The sequence below is a fragment of the Oncorhynchus keta genome, unplaced genomic scaffold, assembly GCF_023373465.1.
Source record: "Oncorhynchus keta strain PuntledgeMale-10-30-2019 unplaced genomic scaffold, Oket_V2 Un_contig_2201_pilon_pilon, whole genome shotgun sequence".
Lineage (NCBI taxonomy): Eukaryota > Metazoa > Chordata > Actinopteri > Salmoniformes > Salmonidae > Oncorhynchus > Oncorhynchus keta.
In genome coordinates this window covers 40,001-56,458 of record NW_026282719.1, presented here as the reverse complement: position 1 = coordinate 56,458, position 16,458 = coordinate 40,001, and the positions used below count along the sequence as shown (strand labels likewise).

General features: G+C 45.0%; 1 protein-coding gene across 1 annotated transcript in view; it reads right to left on the bottom strand.

The window, feature by feature from the left end:
* Positions 1-1,146: 1,146 nt before the first annotated feature.
* The window catches only part of LOC127921328 (dedicator of cytokinesis protein 1-like), a 39,385-nt gene continuing 24,073 nt past the window's right edge, over positions 1,147-16,458 (bottom strand). The window contains exons 5-6 of the mRNA XM_052505036.1: positions 1,987-2,124; positions 1,147-1,179 (exon numbers count right to left, since the gene is read on the bottom strand). Of these exons, the coding sequence (XP_052360996.1) occupies positions 1,147-1,179; positions 1,987-2,124 (171 nt within the window). The remainder of the gene's footprint in view (positions 1,180-1,986; positions 2,125-16,458) is intronic.

Genomic DNA, 16,458 nt, shown 5'->3' with positions numbered 1-16,458 from the left:
TCTTCCGACAGCTCGGACTCTCCTGACAGCTCTGACAGCCCTGACTCTACTGACAGCCCGGACTCTTCTGACAGCCCTGGGACTCTACTGACAGCCCTGACTCTACTGACAGCCCTGACTCTACTGACAGCCCGGACTCTACTGACAGCTCTGACTCTACTGACAGCCCTGACTCTACTGGGACAGCCCGGGACTCTACTGGGACAGCCCTGACTCTACTGACAGCCCGGACTCTACTGGGACAGCTCGGACTCTTCCGACAGCTCGGACTCTACCGACAGCTCGGACTCTACCGACAGCTCGGACTCTTCCGACAGCTCGGACTCTTCCGACAGCTCGGACTCTACCGACAGCTCGGGACTCTACCGACAGCTCGGACTCTTCCGACAGCTCGGACTCTTCCGACAGTTCGGACTTCCCACCGACAGCCGGACTCGACCGACAGCTCGGACTCTTCCGACAGCTCGGACTCTACCGACAGCTCGGACTCTTCCGACAGCTCGGACTCTACCGACAGCTCGGACTCTACCGACAGCCGGACTCTACCGACAGCTCGGACTCTACCGACAGCTCGGACTCTACCGACAGCTCGGACTCTACCGACAGCTCGGACTCTACCGACAGCTCGGACTCTACCGACAGCTCGGACTCTACCGACAGCTCGGACTCTTCCGACAGCTCTGGACTCTACCGACAGCTCGGACTCTACCGACAGCTCGGACTCTTCCGACAGCTCGGACTCTTCCGACAGCTCGGACTCTACCGACAGCTCGGACTCTACCGACAGCTCGGACTCTTCCGACAGCTCGGACTCTTCCGACAGCTCGGTCTCTTCCGACAGCTCTACGGACTCTACCGACAGCTCGGACTCTACCGACAGCTCGGACTCTTCCGACAGCTCGGACTCTTCCGACAGCTCGACTCTTCCGACAGCTCTGACAGCTCGGACTCTACTGACAGCTCGGACTCTACTGACAGCTCGGACTCTACTGACAGCTCGGACTCTACCGACAGCTCGGACTCTACTGACAGCTCGGACTCTACTGACAGCTCGGACTCTACTGACAGCTACGTTATTGAGGGAAAATCTACTTTCTATGCCTGTGATATGTGGCTGTCTCACCAAGCTACCTTAAGATGAATGCACTAACTGTAAGTGGCTCTGGCTAAGACTGTCTGCTAAATTACGAACATGTCAATTTAAAATGAGTAGGAGAGAGTAGGATGAGAGGAGAGGAGGAATTAGGACAGAGAAAGAGGAGAAGTAGAGAGGAAGAAAGGAGAGGAGAAGAGAGGAGAGCAGAGAAGAGAGGAGGTGAAGGGAGAAGAGGAGAGCAGAGAAGAGAGGAGGGGAAGGGAGAAGAGGAGAACAGAGAAGAGGAGAGATGAGAAGAGAGGAGAAGAGAGCGGAGAAGAGGAGAGATGAGAAGAGAGGAGAAGAGAGCGGAGAAGAGGAGAGATGAGAAGAGAGGAGAAGAGAGCAGAGAAGAGAGGAGAAGAGAGCGGAGAAGAGGAGAGATGAGAAGAGAGGAGAAGAGAGCGGAGAAGAGAGAGAGAAGAGAGCGGAGAAGAGGAGAGATGAGAAGAGAGGAGAAGAGAGCAGAGAAGAGAGAGAGAAGAGAGAGGAGAAGAGGAGAGATGAGAAGAGAGGAGAAGAGAGCGGAGAAGAGGAGAGATGAGAAGAGAGGAGAAGAGAAGAGAGGAGAAGAGAGCGGAGAAGAGGAGAGATGAGAAGAGAGGAGAGCAGAGAAGAGAGGAGACGAGAGCATAGGAGAGAGGAGAAGAGAGAGGAGAAGAGAAGAGGAGAATGGAGAAGAGTGCATAGGAAAGAGGAGACGAGAGGAGAAGAGAGGAGGAGAAGAGAGGAGAGAGAAGATAGGAGAGGGGATAGGAGAGAGGAGGAGAAGAGAGGAGAAGAAGAGAGGTGGAGAGAGGAGGAGAGAGGAGGAGAAGAGAGGAGAAGAGAGCACAGGAGAGAGATATTACCAGAGTCTTGACTCCGTACTGTTTCTCCACTTTCTCTCTGAGCTGTTTGAAGCAGGCCTCCAGGCGGTCATGGAAAGGCCTCAGAGCCTCAGACACTTTCTCTCCATGGATACGAACTCCATCAGCTAGGTAAGGGATCTGGAAACACACAATGATCACAACGGTCATGTAAAGGGGTTTGAAGATACACACACACACACACACACACACACACACACACACACACACACACACACACACACACACACACACACACACACACACACAAGTAAGGGACCACAACAAAATGGACACAAAACTCCATAACATTCCTCTCCTACTGGTGTCAGGTGGTATATTATACTCCATAACATTCCTCTCTACTGGTGTCAGGTGGTATATTATACTCCATAACATTCCCTCTCCTACTGGTGTCAGGTGGTATATTATATTCCATAACATTCCCTCCTACTGGTGTCAGGTGGTATATTATACTCCATAACATTCCTCTCCTACTGGTGTCAGGTGGTATATTATACTCCATAACATTCCCCTCCTACTGGTGTCAGGTGGTATATTATACTCCATAACATTCCTCTCCTACTGGTGTCAGGTGGTATATTATACTCCATAACATTCCCCTCCTACTGGTGTCAGGTGGTATATTATACTCCATAACATTCCTCTCCTACTGGTGTCAGGTGGTATATTATACTCCATAACATTCTTCTCCTACTGGTGTCAGGTGGTATATTATAATCCATAACATTCCTCTCCTACTGGTGTCAGGTGGTATATTATACTCCATAACATTCCTCTCCTACTGGTGTCAGGTGGTATATTATACTCCATAACATTCCTCTCCTACTGGTGTCAGGTGGTATATTATAGTCCATAACATTCCCCTCCTACTGGTGTCAGGTGGTATATTATACTCCATAACATTCCTCTCCTACTGGTGTCAGGTGGTATATTATACTCCATAACATTCCCCTCCTACTGGTGTCAGGTGGTATATTATACTCCATAACATTCCCTCCTACTGGTGTCAGGTGGTATATTATACTCCATAACATTCCCCTCCTACTGGTGTCAGGTGGTATATTATACTCCATAACATTCCCTCCTACTGGTGTCAGGTGGTATATTATAATCCATAACATTCCCCTCCTACTGGTGTCAGGTGGTATATTATACTCCATAACATTCCCCTCCTACTGGTGTCAGGTGGTATATTATACTCCATAACATTCCCCTCCTACTGGTGTCAGGTGGTATATTATAGTCCATAACATTCCTCTCCTACTGGTGTCAGGTGGTATATTATACTCCATAACATTCCCCTCCTACTGGTGTCAGGTGGTATATTATACTCCATAACATTCCCCTCCTACTGGTGTCAGGTGGTATATTATACTCCATAACATTCCCCTCCTACTGGTGTCAGGTGGTATATTATAGTCCATAAAATTGTGGTCCTTCTGTGGCTCAGTTGGTAGAGCATGGCGCTTGTAACGCCAGGTAGTGGGTTCGATTCCCGGGACCACCCATACGTAGAATGTATGCACACATGACTGTAAGTCGCTTTGGATAAAAGCGTAGCTAAATGGCATATATTATTATTATATATTATATTATTATATATATTATTTATTATTATTATTATTATATTATTATATATTATTATATTATTATATTATTATATATTATTATTATTATTATTATATTATTCCCTCCTACTGGTGGCAGGTGGTATATTATACTCCATAACATTCCCCTTCTACTGGTGTCAGGTGGTATATTATACTCCATAACATTCCCCTCCTACTGGTGTCAGGTGGTATATTATACTCCATAACATTCCCCTCCTACTGGTGTCAGGTGGTATATTATATTGCATAACATTCCCCTCCTACTGGTGTCAGGTGGTATATTATACTCCATAACATTCCCCTCCTACTGGTGTCAGGTGGTATATTATACTCCATAACATTCCCCTCCTACTGGTGTCAGGTGGTATATTATACTCCATAACATTCCCCTCCTACTGGTGTCAGGTGGTATATTATACTCCATAACATTCCCCTCCTACTGGTGTCAGGTGGTATATTATACTCCATAACATTCCCCTCCTACTGGTGTCAGGTGGTATATTATACTCCATAACATTCCTCTCCTACTGGTGTCAGGTGGTATATTATACTCCATAACATTCCCCTCCTACTGGTGTCAGGTGGTATATTATACTCCATAACATTCCCCTCCTACTGGTGTCAGGTGGTATATTATACTCCATAACATTCCCCTCCTACTGGTGTCAGGTGGTATATTATACTCCATAACATTCCCCTCCTACTGGTGTCAGGTGGTATATATACTCCATAACATTCCCCTCCTACTGGTGTCAGGTGGTATATTATACTCCATAACATTCCCCTCCTACTGGTGTCAGGTAGACACTGGGACTTAGAACTGTTAATTACGTCCGAACTCACAGTAAGTCATGGTGTGTGTGTGTGGGGAGTGTACTTGTTTGTGTGTGTGTGTGTGTGTCTTTTAGAACCCACGCCCGCTGAGAAAGCCAAGGGAACATGGCCGTGTTCATTACAACCCTGGTAGAATGTAGAAGGCCTAGTGCCATAGTCACCTCACCATGCTCCTACTCTCTAGACACACTGTGTGGTTTCTCTTCTGTTATCACACTGCTCCTTTACACGACACAGCAAAGCTTAGAGTACACTGGACTGACACGGGACTGACACAAGACTGACGCGGGACTGACGCTGACTGACGCGGGACTGACACTGGACTGACACTGGACTGACACAGGACTGACACAAGACTGACACAGGACTGACACAAGACTGACACTGGACTGACACTGGACTGACCCGGACTGACACTGGACTGACACGGGACTGACACTGGACTGACACTGACTGACACTGGACTGACACTGGACTGACACTGGACTGATACGGGACTGACACGGGACTGACACTGGACTGACACTTGACTGACGGGACTGACACGGGACTGACACAAGACTGACACTGGACTGGCACTGGACTGACACTGGACTGGCACTGGACTGACACGGGACTGACACGGGACTGACACGGGACTGACACGGGACTGACACTGGACTGACACTGGACTGACACGGGACTGACACTGGACTGACACTGGACTGACACGGGACTGACACAGGACTGGCACGGGACTGACACTGGACTGACACGGGACTGACACGGGACTGATGTGGGACTGACACGGGACTGACACGGGACTGACACGGGACTGACACAGGACTGACACGGGACTGACACAGGACTGACACGGACTGACACGGGACTGACACGGGACTGACACTGGACTGACACTGGACTGACGTGGGACTGACACAGGACTGACACGGGACTGACACGGGACTGACACAGGACTGACACTGGACTGACACGGGACTGACACAGGACTGACACTGGACTGACACAGGACTGACACAGGACTGACACAGGACTGACACGGGACTGACACAGGACTGACACGGGACTGACGTGGGACTGACACGGGACTGACACTGGGACTGACACTGGACTGACGTGGGACTGACACAGGACTGACACGGGACTGACACAGGACTGACACTGGACTGACACTGGACTGACACTGGACTGACACTGGACTGACACGGGACTGACAAGACTGACACTGGACTGATGTGGGACTGACACAGGACTGATGTGGGACTGACACGGGACTGACACTGGACTGACGCGGGACTGATGTGGGACTGACACAGGACTGACACTGGACTGACGTGGGACTGACACGGGACTGACACGGGACTGACATGGGACTGACGCGGACTGACATGGGACTGACGCGGACTGACACGGACTGACATGGGACTGACGCGGGACTGACACGGGACTGACGCGACTGACACGGGACTGACACGGACTGACACTGGACTGACACGGGACTGACGCGGGACTGACGCGGGACTGACACGGGACTGACGCAGGACTGACGCTGGACTGACGTGGGACTGACACGGGACTGACACTGGACTGACGTGGGACTGACGCGGGACTGACACGGACTGATGGGGACTGACGCGACTGATGCGGGACTGACGCGGGACTGATGCGGGACTGACACGGGACTGACGCGGGACTGACACGGGACTGACGTGGGACTGACACTGGACTGACACTGGACTGACACAAGACTGACACTGGACTGACACTGGACTGACACGGGACTGACACTGGACTGACACAAGACTGACACTGGACTGACACTGGACTGACACGGGACTGACGCTGGACTGACACTGGACTGACACGGGACTGACACGGGACTGATACGGGACTGACACTGGACTGACACAGGACTGACACGGGACTGACACGGACTGACACGGGACTGATACGGGACTGACACTGGACTGACACTGGACTGACACAAGACTGACACTGGACTGACACTGGACTGACACTGGACTGACACAGGACTGACACGGGACTGACACAGGACTGACACGGGACTGACACTGGACTGACACTGGACTGACACAAGACTGACACTGGACTGACACTGGACTGACACTGGACTGACACTGGACTGACACTGGACTGACACAAGACTGACACAAGACTGATAGAGAGTGTAAAAGCAGGCAGGCAGGTAGGAAGCTAGAGCGACGCACAATTGGCCCAGCGTCGTCCGGGTTAGGGGAGGGTTTGGCCGGAGTACGCCGTCATTGTAAAATAAGAATTTATTCCTAACTGACTAGCCTAGTTAAATGAATTCATTAATAAAAAGCCAGGGATTACATGTCTATAGTAATTGTCTGAGTCTAGCCTTTATGATGCTATGAGAGAGCACATGCAAAGACACACATTATAGATTGTCAACATCACAACATGTGACCACCTAGTAATAACCCCGGTCAAGTGATTCAACACACAACAACATGACACCATCTAACAGTGTCTAAAGAGCCACGTGCTGATAAACATGCACCTGTTAATTCACTTCCTGTTGGAAAACCGTTAAGGCTCCATGGATTGATGAGGAATTGAACAAACCTGCATGGTTGTAAGAATATTTATTTCTTTTAAATGTTTATTTTACCTTTATTTAACTAGGCAAGTCAGTTAAAAACAAATTCTTATTTTCAATGACGGCCTAGGAACAGTGGGTTAACTGCCTTGTTCAGGGGCAGAACGACAGATTTGTACCTTGTCAGCTCGGGGTTTGAACTTGCAACCTTCCGGTTACTAGTCCAACGCTCTAACCACTAGGCTACCCTGCCGGAAGTGGCTAATAAGTCTGGCTGTACATCTGACTGGCTGACTTACTGCACATGGAGAAATGATGTGACGAAACTCAACCCAGAAGAAGAAGAGACTGTATTAATGAAGCCAAGATCAATGATATAAAGAACGATGGAAAAAAACTTAGAACTTTAAATGACATTATGGTCAGAAAGACAAATTCAACCGCATCTTTTCAGCGAATCAGATGGCTTATTCATCACAAAGCCATTTGATGTTGCCAATTATTTTAATGATCACTTCATTGGCAACGTGGGAAAATGTAGGCAGGAAATGCCAACAACGAACAGCGAGCCTTCATATTCATGCCTAAAAATTACAAATGATGAAAGAAAAGCTTTGCATATTTTAATGTTGTAAAGTTTGTGGGGGAGGTAGATTATTTTATTTATTGATCAATAATGACAAACCTCCTGACATTGCCATGATGGAAAGCTACTGAGGATGGTAGCTGACTCTATAGTCACTCCTATCTGTCATATCTTTAATCTGAGCCCAGAGGAAAGTCTTTGTCCTCAGGCCTGGAGGGAAGGCAAAGTCATTCCGCCACCCAAGAGTGGTACAGCTGCCTTTACTGGTTCGAAGAGCAAACTTAATCAGCTTGCTGCCAGCTCTTAGCAAACTGCTGAAAAAAATGGTGTTTAACCAAATTCAATGTTATTTCTTTCAAAATGAACAAGACTTAAAGCATGCTTATAGAGAAGAGCACTCAATGTGTATGGTACTGACACACATGACTGATGATTGGTTGAAAGAAATAGATCACGAGAAGAAGATTGTGGGACCTGTACTGTTAGATCTGGACGGCTCTGACTTAGAATATGTGGACAACTACAAATACCTGGGTGTCTGGTTAGACTGTAAACTCTCCTTCCAGACCCACATCAAACATCTCTGATTCAAAGTTAAATCTAGAATCGGCTTCCTATTTCGGCAACAAAGCATCCTTCACTCATGCTGCCAAACTTAACCCCGTAAAACTGACCATCCTACCGATCCTAGACTTCGGTGATGTCATTTACAAAATAGCCTCCAACACGCTACTCAGCAAATTGGATGCAGTCTATCACAGTGCCATCCGGTTTGTCTATCACCCACCATGCCATCCGGTTTGTCACCAAAGCCCCATATTCAATGATCCTCTCCTCACTCATATTGCAGCATTATCTGATCCTCTCCTCATGTCTCTATACCACAGCTTATACACAGTCTCTATTGGCTGGCCCTCACTACATATTCGTTACCAAACCCACTGGCTCCAGGTCATCTATGAGTCTCTGCTAGGTAAAGCCCCGCCTTATCTCAGCTCACTGGTCACCATAGCAGCAACCACTCGTAGCACGCGCTCCAGCAGGTATATCTCACTGGTCACCCCAAAGCCAATTCCTCCTTTGGCCGCCTTTCCTTCCAGTTCTCTGCTGCCAATGACTGGAACGAACTGCAGAAATCTCTGGAGTTGCAGACTCACATCTCCCTCACTAGCTTTAAGCACCAGCTGTCAGAGCAGCTCAGAGATCACTGTACCTGTACATAGCCTATCTGTAAACAGCCCATCTATCTACCTACCTCATCCCCATACTGTATTTATTTATTTTGCTCCTTTGCACCCCAGTATCTCTACTTGCACATTGATCTTCTGCACATCAATCATTCCAGTGTTTTAATTGCTGTATTGTATTTACTTTGTCACCATGGCCTATTTATTGCCTTAACTCCCTTATCTCACCTAATTTGCACTGACTGTATATAGACTTTTTGTTTTCTTTTGTTCTACTGTATTATTGACTGTATGTTTTGTTTATTCCACGTGTAACTCTGTGTTGTTGTATGTGTCGAATTGCTATTCTTTATCTTGGCCAGGTAGCAGTTGCAAATGAGAACTTGTTCTCAACTTGCCTACCTGGTTAAATAAAGGTTAAATCAATTTAAAAAATATATGGTTTTCTAATGTGATGTAGTTTAGATGGTTTTCTATTGAGATGTAGTTTGATGTAGTTTAGATGGTTTTCTATTGAGATGTAGTTTTGATGGTTTTCTATTGAGATGTAGTTTAGATGGTTTTCTATTGTGATGTAGTTTAGATGGTTTTCTATTGAGTTCTATTGAGATGTAGTTTAGATGGTTTTCTATTGTGATGTAGTTTAGATGGTTTTCTATTGTGATGTAGTTTAGATGGTTTTCTATTGGGATGTAGTTTAGATGGTTTTCTATTGAGATGTAGTGAGATGTAGTTTAGATGGTTTTCTATTGAGATGTAGTTTAGATGGTTTTCTATTGTGATGTAGTTTAGATGGTTTTCTATTGGGATGTAGTTTAGATGGTTTTCTAATGTGATGTAGTTTAGATGGTTTTCTATTGAGATGTAGTTTAGAGAGATGTAGTTTAGATGGTTTTCTATTGAGAGATGTAGTTTAGATGGTTTTCTATTGAGATGTAGTTTAGATGGTGTTCTATTGAGATGTAGTTTAGATGGTTTTCTATTGAGATGTAGTTTAGATGGTTTTCTATTGGGATGTAGTTTAGATGGTTTTCTAGTGAGATATAGTTTAGATGGTTTTCTATTGAGATGTAGTTTAGATGGTTTTCTATTGGGATGATGAGATGTAGTTTAGATGGTTTTCTATTGAGATGTAGTGAGATGTAGTTTAGATGGTTTTCTATTGGGATGTAGTTTAGATGGTTTTCTATTGAGATGTAGTGAGATGTAGTTTAGATGGTTTTCTATTGAGATGTAGTTTAGATGGTTTTCTATTGTGATGTAGTTTAGATGGTTTTCTATTGAGATGTAGTGAGATGTAGTTTAGATGGTTTTCTATTGAGATGTAGTTTAGATGGTTTTCTATTGTGATGTAGTTTAGATGGTTTTCTATTGAGATGTAGTTTAGATGGTTTTCTATTGAGATGTAGTTTAGATGGTATGTTTAGATGGTTTTCTATTGAGATGTAGTTTAGATGGTTTTCTATTGAGATGATAGTTTAGATGGTTTTCTATTGAGATGTAGTTTAGATGGTTTTCTATTGGGATGTAGTTTAGATGGTTTTCTATTGAGATGTAGTTTAGATGGTTTTCTATTGAGATGTAGTTTAGATGGTTTTCTATTGAGATGTAGTGAGATGTAGTTTAGATGGTTTTCTATTGAGATGTAGTTTAGATGGTTTTCTATTGTGATGTAGTTTAGATGGTTTTCTATTGAGATGTAGTGAGATGTAGTTTAGATGGTTTTCTATTGAGATGTAGTTTAGATGGTTTTCTATTGTGATGTAGTTTAGATGGTTTTCTATTGAGATGTAGTGAGATGTAGTTTAGATGGTTTTCTATTGAGATGTAGTTTAGATGGTTTTCTATTGAGATGTAGTGAGATGTAGTTTAGATGGTGTTCTATTGAGATGTAGTTTAGATGGTTTTCTATTGAGATGTAGTTTAGATGGTTTTCTATTGAGATGTAGTTTAGATGGTTTTCTATTGTGATGTAGTTTAGATGGTTTTCTATTGTGATGTAGTTTAGATGGTTTTCTATTGGGATGTAGTTTAGATGGTTTTCTATTGAGATGTAGTGAGATGTAGTTTAGATGGTTTTCTATTGAGATGTAGTTTAGATGGTTTTCTATTGAGATGTAGTTTAGATGGTTTTCTATTGTGATGTAGTTTAGATGGTTTTCTATTGGGATGTAGTTTAGATGGTTTTCTATTGAGATGTAGTGAGATGTAGTTTAGATGGTTTTCTATTGAGATGTAGTTTAGATGGTTTTCTATTGTGATGTAGTTTAGATGGTTTTCTATTGGGATGTAGTTTAGATGGTTTTTCTATTGAGTTCTATTGAGGTGTAGTTTAGATGGTTTTCTATTGAGATGTAGTTTAGATGGTGTTCTATTGAGATGTAGTTTAGATGGTTTTCTATTGAGATGTAGTTTAGATGGTTTTCTATTGAGATGTAGTTTAGATGGTTTTCTATTGAGATGTAGTTTAGATGGTTTTCTATTGGGATGTAGTTTAGATGGTTTTCTATTGTGATGTAGTTTAGATGGTTTTCTATTGAGATGTAGTTTAGATGGTGTTCTATTGAGATGTAGTTTAGATGGTTTTCTATTGAGATGTAGTGGTTAAATAAAGGTGAAATAAAAAAGAAATAACTAAAAATATGTCAGTGCTTTGATATTACTGACCATAACCTGTTGTTGAGAAAACTGTGAGAAAACTTGTGTTAACGGCTTCTCAACCTTCAGCCATACCGTGGATTCAGATCTAATAGAACTCAGAGGGTGTTCTTTAATGGAAGCTTCTCTAATTTCAAACATGTAAAGTGTGGTGTACCGCAGGGCAGCTCTCTAGGCCCTCTACTCTTTTCTATTTTTTAACAATGACCTGTCATTGGTGTCATGACTGTCTTGATCAGGTCAGGTTACAGGAGACCACAACCCTACAGATTATCTCTCAACCCCAACAGAGGAGAGATGTGTGGGTCTGAAGATGTGGGGGGTTTTATGGCCCCACGCCCCTTGTAAATCTCAGGCCACAGACACATTCCTTCGTCCCGTCACTATGGAGAACCAACCTCATTAAACATGAAATAAAGGGACTTTGGAGACTCTGGTAACAGATCGTGTTTGACTTTATAACAGACAGAGTCCCGACAGTCAATCATCTTGGAGAGTTAGTTTTTCTACAGCCAGGAGACTCTGGTAACAGATCGTGTTTGACTTTATAACAGACAGAGTCCCTACAGCCAATCATCTTGGAGAGTTAGTTTTTCTACAGTCAGGAGACTCTGGTAACAGATCGTGTTTGACTTTATAACAGACAGAGTCCCGACAGCCAATCATCTTGGAGAGTTAGTTTTTCTACAGCCAGGAGACTCTGGTAACAGATCGTGTTTGACTTTATAACAGACAGAGTCCCGACAGCCAATCATCTTGGAGAGTTAGTTTTTCTACAGCCAGGAGGCTCTGGTAACAGATCGTGTTTGACTTTATAACAGACAGAGTCCCGACAGCCAATCATCTTGGAGAGTTAGTTTTTCTACAGCCAGGAGGCTCTGGTAACAGATCGTGTTTGACTTTATAACAGACAGAGTCCCGACAGCCAATCATCTTGGAGAGTTAGTTTTTCTACAGCCAGGAGGCTCTGGTAACAGATCGTGTTTGACTTTATAACAGGCTGAGTGTCCCTACAGGCTGAGTGTCCCTACAGACTAAGTCTCCCTACAGACTGAGTGTCCCTACAGGCTGAGTCTCCCTACAGGCTGAGTCTCCCTACAGGCTGAGTCTCCCTACAGACTGAGTCTCCCTACAGGCTGAGTCTCCCTACAGGCTGAGTCTCCCTACAGGCTGAGTCTCCCTACAGGCTGAGTCTCCCTACAGGCTGAGTCTCCCTACAGGCTGAGTCTCCCTACAGGCTGAGTCTCCCTACAGACTGAGTCTCCCTACAGACTGAGTGTCCCTACAGACTGAGTCTCCCTACAGGCTGAGTCTCCCTACAGGCTGAGTCTCCCTACAGGCTGAGTCTCCCTACAGGCTGAGTGTCCCTACAGGCTGAGTCTCCCTACAGGCTGAGTCTCCCTACAGGCTGGTGTCACCAGACTGCCCTTGATCAGGTGTGTCCCTACAGACTGAGTCTCCCTACAGGCTGAGTCTCCTACAGGCTGAGTCTCCCTACAGGCTGAGTGTCCCTACAGACTGAGTCTCCTACAGGCTGAGACTCCCTACAGGCTGAGTCTCCCTACAGACTGAGTCTCCCTACAGGCTGAGTCTCCTACAGGCTGAGTCTCCTACAGACTGAGTCTCCCTACAGACTGAGTGTCCCTACAGGCTGAGTCTCCCTACAGGCTGAGTCTCCTACAGGCTGAGTCTCCTACAGACTGAGTCTCCCTACAGACTGAGTCTCCCTACAGGCTGAGTCTCCTACAGGCTGTCTCCTACAGACTGAGTGTCCCTACAGACTGAGTCTCCTACAGGCTGAGTCTCCCTACAGGCTGAGTCTCCTACAGGCTGAGTGTCCCTACAGGCTGAGTGTCCCTACAGGCTGAGTCTCCCTACAGGCTGAGTCTCCCTACAGGCTGAGTCTCCCTACAGACTGAGTCTCCCTACAGACTGAGTGTCCCTACAGGCTGAGTCTCCCTACAGGCTGAGTCTCCCTACAGGCTGAGTCTCCTACAGGCTGAGTCTCCCTACAGGCTGAGTCCCCTACAGACTGAGTCTCCCTACAGACTGAGTCTCCCTACAGACTGAGTCTCCTACAGGCTGAGTCTCCTACAGGCTGAGTCTCCCTACAGGCTGAGTCTCCCTACAGACTGAGTCTGCCTACAGGCTGAGTCTCCTACAGACTGAGTGTCCCTACAGCCAAAGGTTTAAGTACAGTTAGGTGACGGTGCCTTATAGCAGGGATTTTGTCGTCTCCTCGGGGACACCAAGCCATCCACATTTTGGATCTACTCCAGAGCACCTGATTGAACTCGTCAGCTGAATCACCAAGCCCTTGATCAGGTGGATCAGGTGAGATAGTTCAGAGCTACAACAACATTGTACAACGTCAGGGGGTCACCGAGGAGAGGCTAGAAAAACCACTGCTCTGCAGGAAGTCTCTCTCTAAGAACGAGTCGAATATTACAACCGATAGTATAGCTCCTCCCCCTTTTACTTCCTCCTTCCCCAGGTTTGAACGTACAACTGTTCCTTTGTTTATATAAAAAAAACAAATATTGTTAAAGTTATGAATAAAAAATAAAATCCAATAAAAAAAAATACGCTTTGTTGATTAATATGCGGTAATAAGTTAAAGGCACACAAAGAAAACATTGAATCCTCTTACAATGGGTTTAGTGCAGGTCTTTGGCTACAGGAAGTCACACAAAGAGGTTTTATTTACACTATACGCTTCCATAGCCAACAGACACTCCACTGTCACCGTTCCACCGTACACAGCATCTTCAGTACAGTGTCTTTATGGCTTATATATTCACAGCAGCCAAACGCCTGACTAAAGGGTTTACTCTGACAACACAGAGGGGTGTGAAGTCTCTGGGAAAGAAGGGAGTGTGTGTGTGTGTGTGTGTGTGTGTGTGTGTGTGTGTGTGTGTGTGTGTGTGTGTGTGTGTGTGTGTGTGTGTGTGTGTGTGTGTGTGTGTGTGTGTGTGTGTGTGTGTGTGTGTGTGTGTGTGTGTGTGTGTGTGTGTGTGTGTGTGTGTGTGTGTGTGTGTGTGTGTGTGTGTGTGTGTGAGAAAGAGAATGTCTGTGTTAACCTATATAAGTCCTCTGAGTGTTCCAGTCTTCTATACTATACAGAGGGAACTCTGGCTAGCAAAGGAGATAGATACAGAGTCCAGACATACTGATAGAAACAGAGTCCAGACACACTGATAGATACAGAGTCCAGACATACTGATAGATACAGAGTCCAGACATACTGATAGATACAGAGTCCAGACATACTGATAGATACAGAGTCCAGACATACTGATAGATACAGAGTCCAGACATACTGATAGATACAGAGTCCAGACATACTGATAGATACAGAGTCCAGACATACTGATAGATACAGAGTCCAGACATACTGATAGATACAGAGTCCAGACATACTGATAGATACAGAGTCCAGACATACTGATAGATACAGAGTCCAGACATACTGATAGATACAGAGTCCAGACATACTGATAGATACAGAGTCCAGACAGAGTCCACTGATAGATACAGAGTCCAGACATACTGATAGATACAGAGCCCAGACATACTGATAGATACAGAGTCCAGACATACTGATAGATACAGAGTCCAGACATACTGATAGATACAGAGTCCAGACATACTGATAGATACAGAGTCCAGACATACTGATAGATACAGAGCCCAGACATACTGATAGATACAGAGTCCAGACATACTGATAGATACAGAGCCCAGACATACTGATAGATACAGAGTCCAGACATACTGATAGATACAGAGTCCAGACATACTGATAGATACAGAGTCCAGACATACTGATAGATACAGAGTCCAGACATACTGATAGATACAGAGTCCAGACATACTGAGACATACTGATAGATACAGAGTCCAGACATACTGATAGATACAGAGTCCAGATATACTGATAGATACAGAGTCCAGACATACTGATAGATACAGAGTCCAGACATACTGATAGATACAGAGTCCAGACATACTGATAGATACAGAGTCCAGACATACTGATAGATACAGAGTCCAGACATACTGATAGATACAGAGTCCAGACATACTGATAGATACAGAGTCCAGACATACTGATAGAAACAGAGTCCAGACATACTGATAGATACAGAGTCCAGATATACTGATAGATACAGAGCCCAGACATACTGATAGATACAGAGTCCAGACATACTGATAGATACAGAGTCCAGACATACTGATAGATACAGAGTCCAGACATACTGATAGATACAGAGTCCAGACATACTGATAGATACAGAGTCCAGACATACTGATAGATACAGAGTCCAGATACACTGATAGATACAGAGTCCAGACATACTGATAGATACAGAGCCCAGACATACTGATAGATACAGAGTCCAGACATACTGATAGATACAGAGTCCAGACATACTGATAGATACAGAGCCCAGACATACTGATAGATACAGAGTCCAGACATACTGATAGATACAGAGCCCAGACATACTGATAGATACAGAGTCCAGACATACTGATAGATACAGAGCCCAGACATACTGATAGATACAGAGTCCAGACATACTGATAGATACAGAGTCCAGACATACTGATAGATACAGAGTCCAGACATACTGATAGAAACAGAGTCCAGACATACTGATAGATACAGAGTCCAGACATACTGATAGATACAGAGTCCAGACATACTGATAGATACAGAGTCCAGATACACTGATAGATACAGAGTCCAGACACACTGATAGATACAGAGTCCAGACATACTGATAGATACAGAGTCCAGACATACTGATAGATACAGAGTCCAGACATACTGATAGATACAGAGTCCAGACATACTGATAGATACAGAGTCCAGACATACTGATAGATACAGAGTCCAGACATACTGATAGATACAGAGTCCAGACATACTGATAGATACAGAGTCCAGATACACTGATAGATACAGAGTCCAGACATACTGATAGA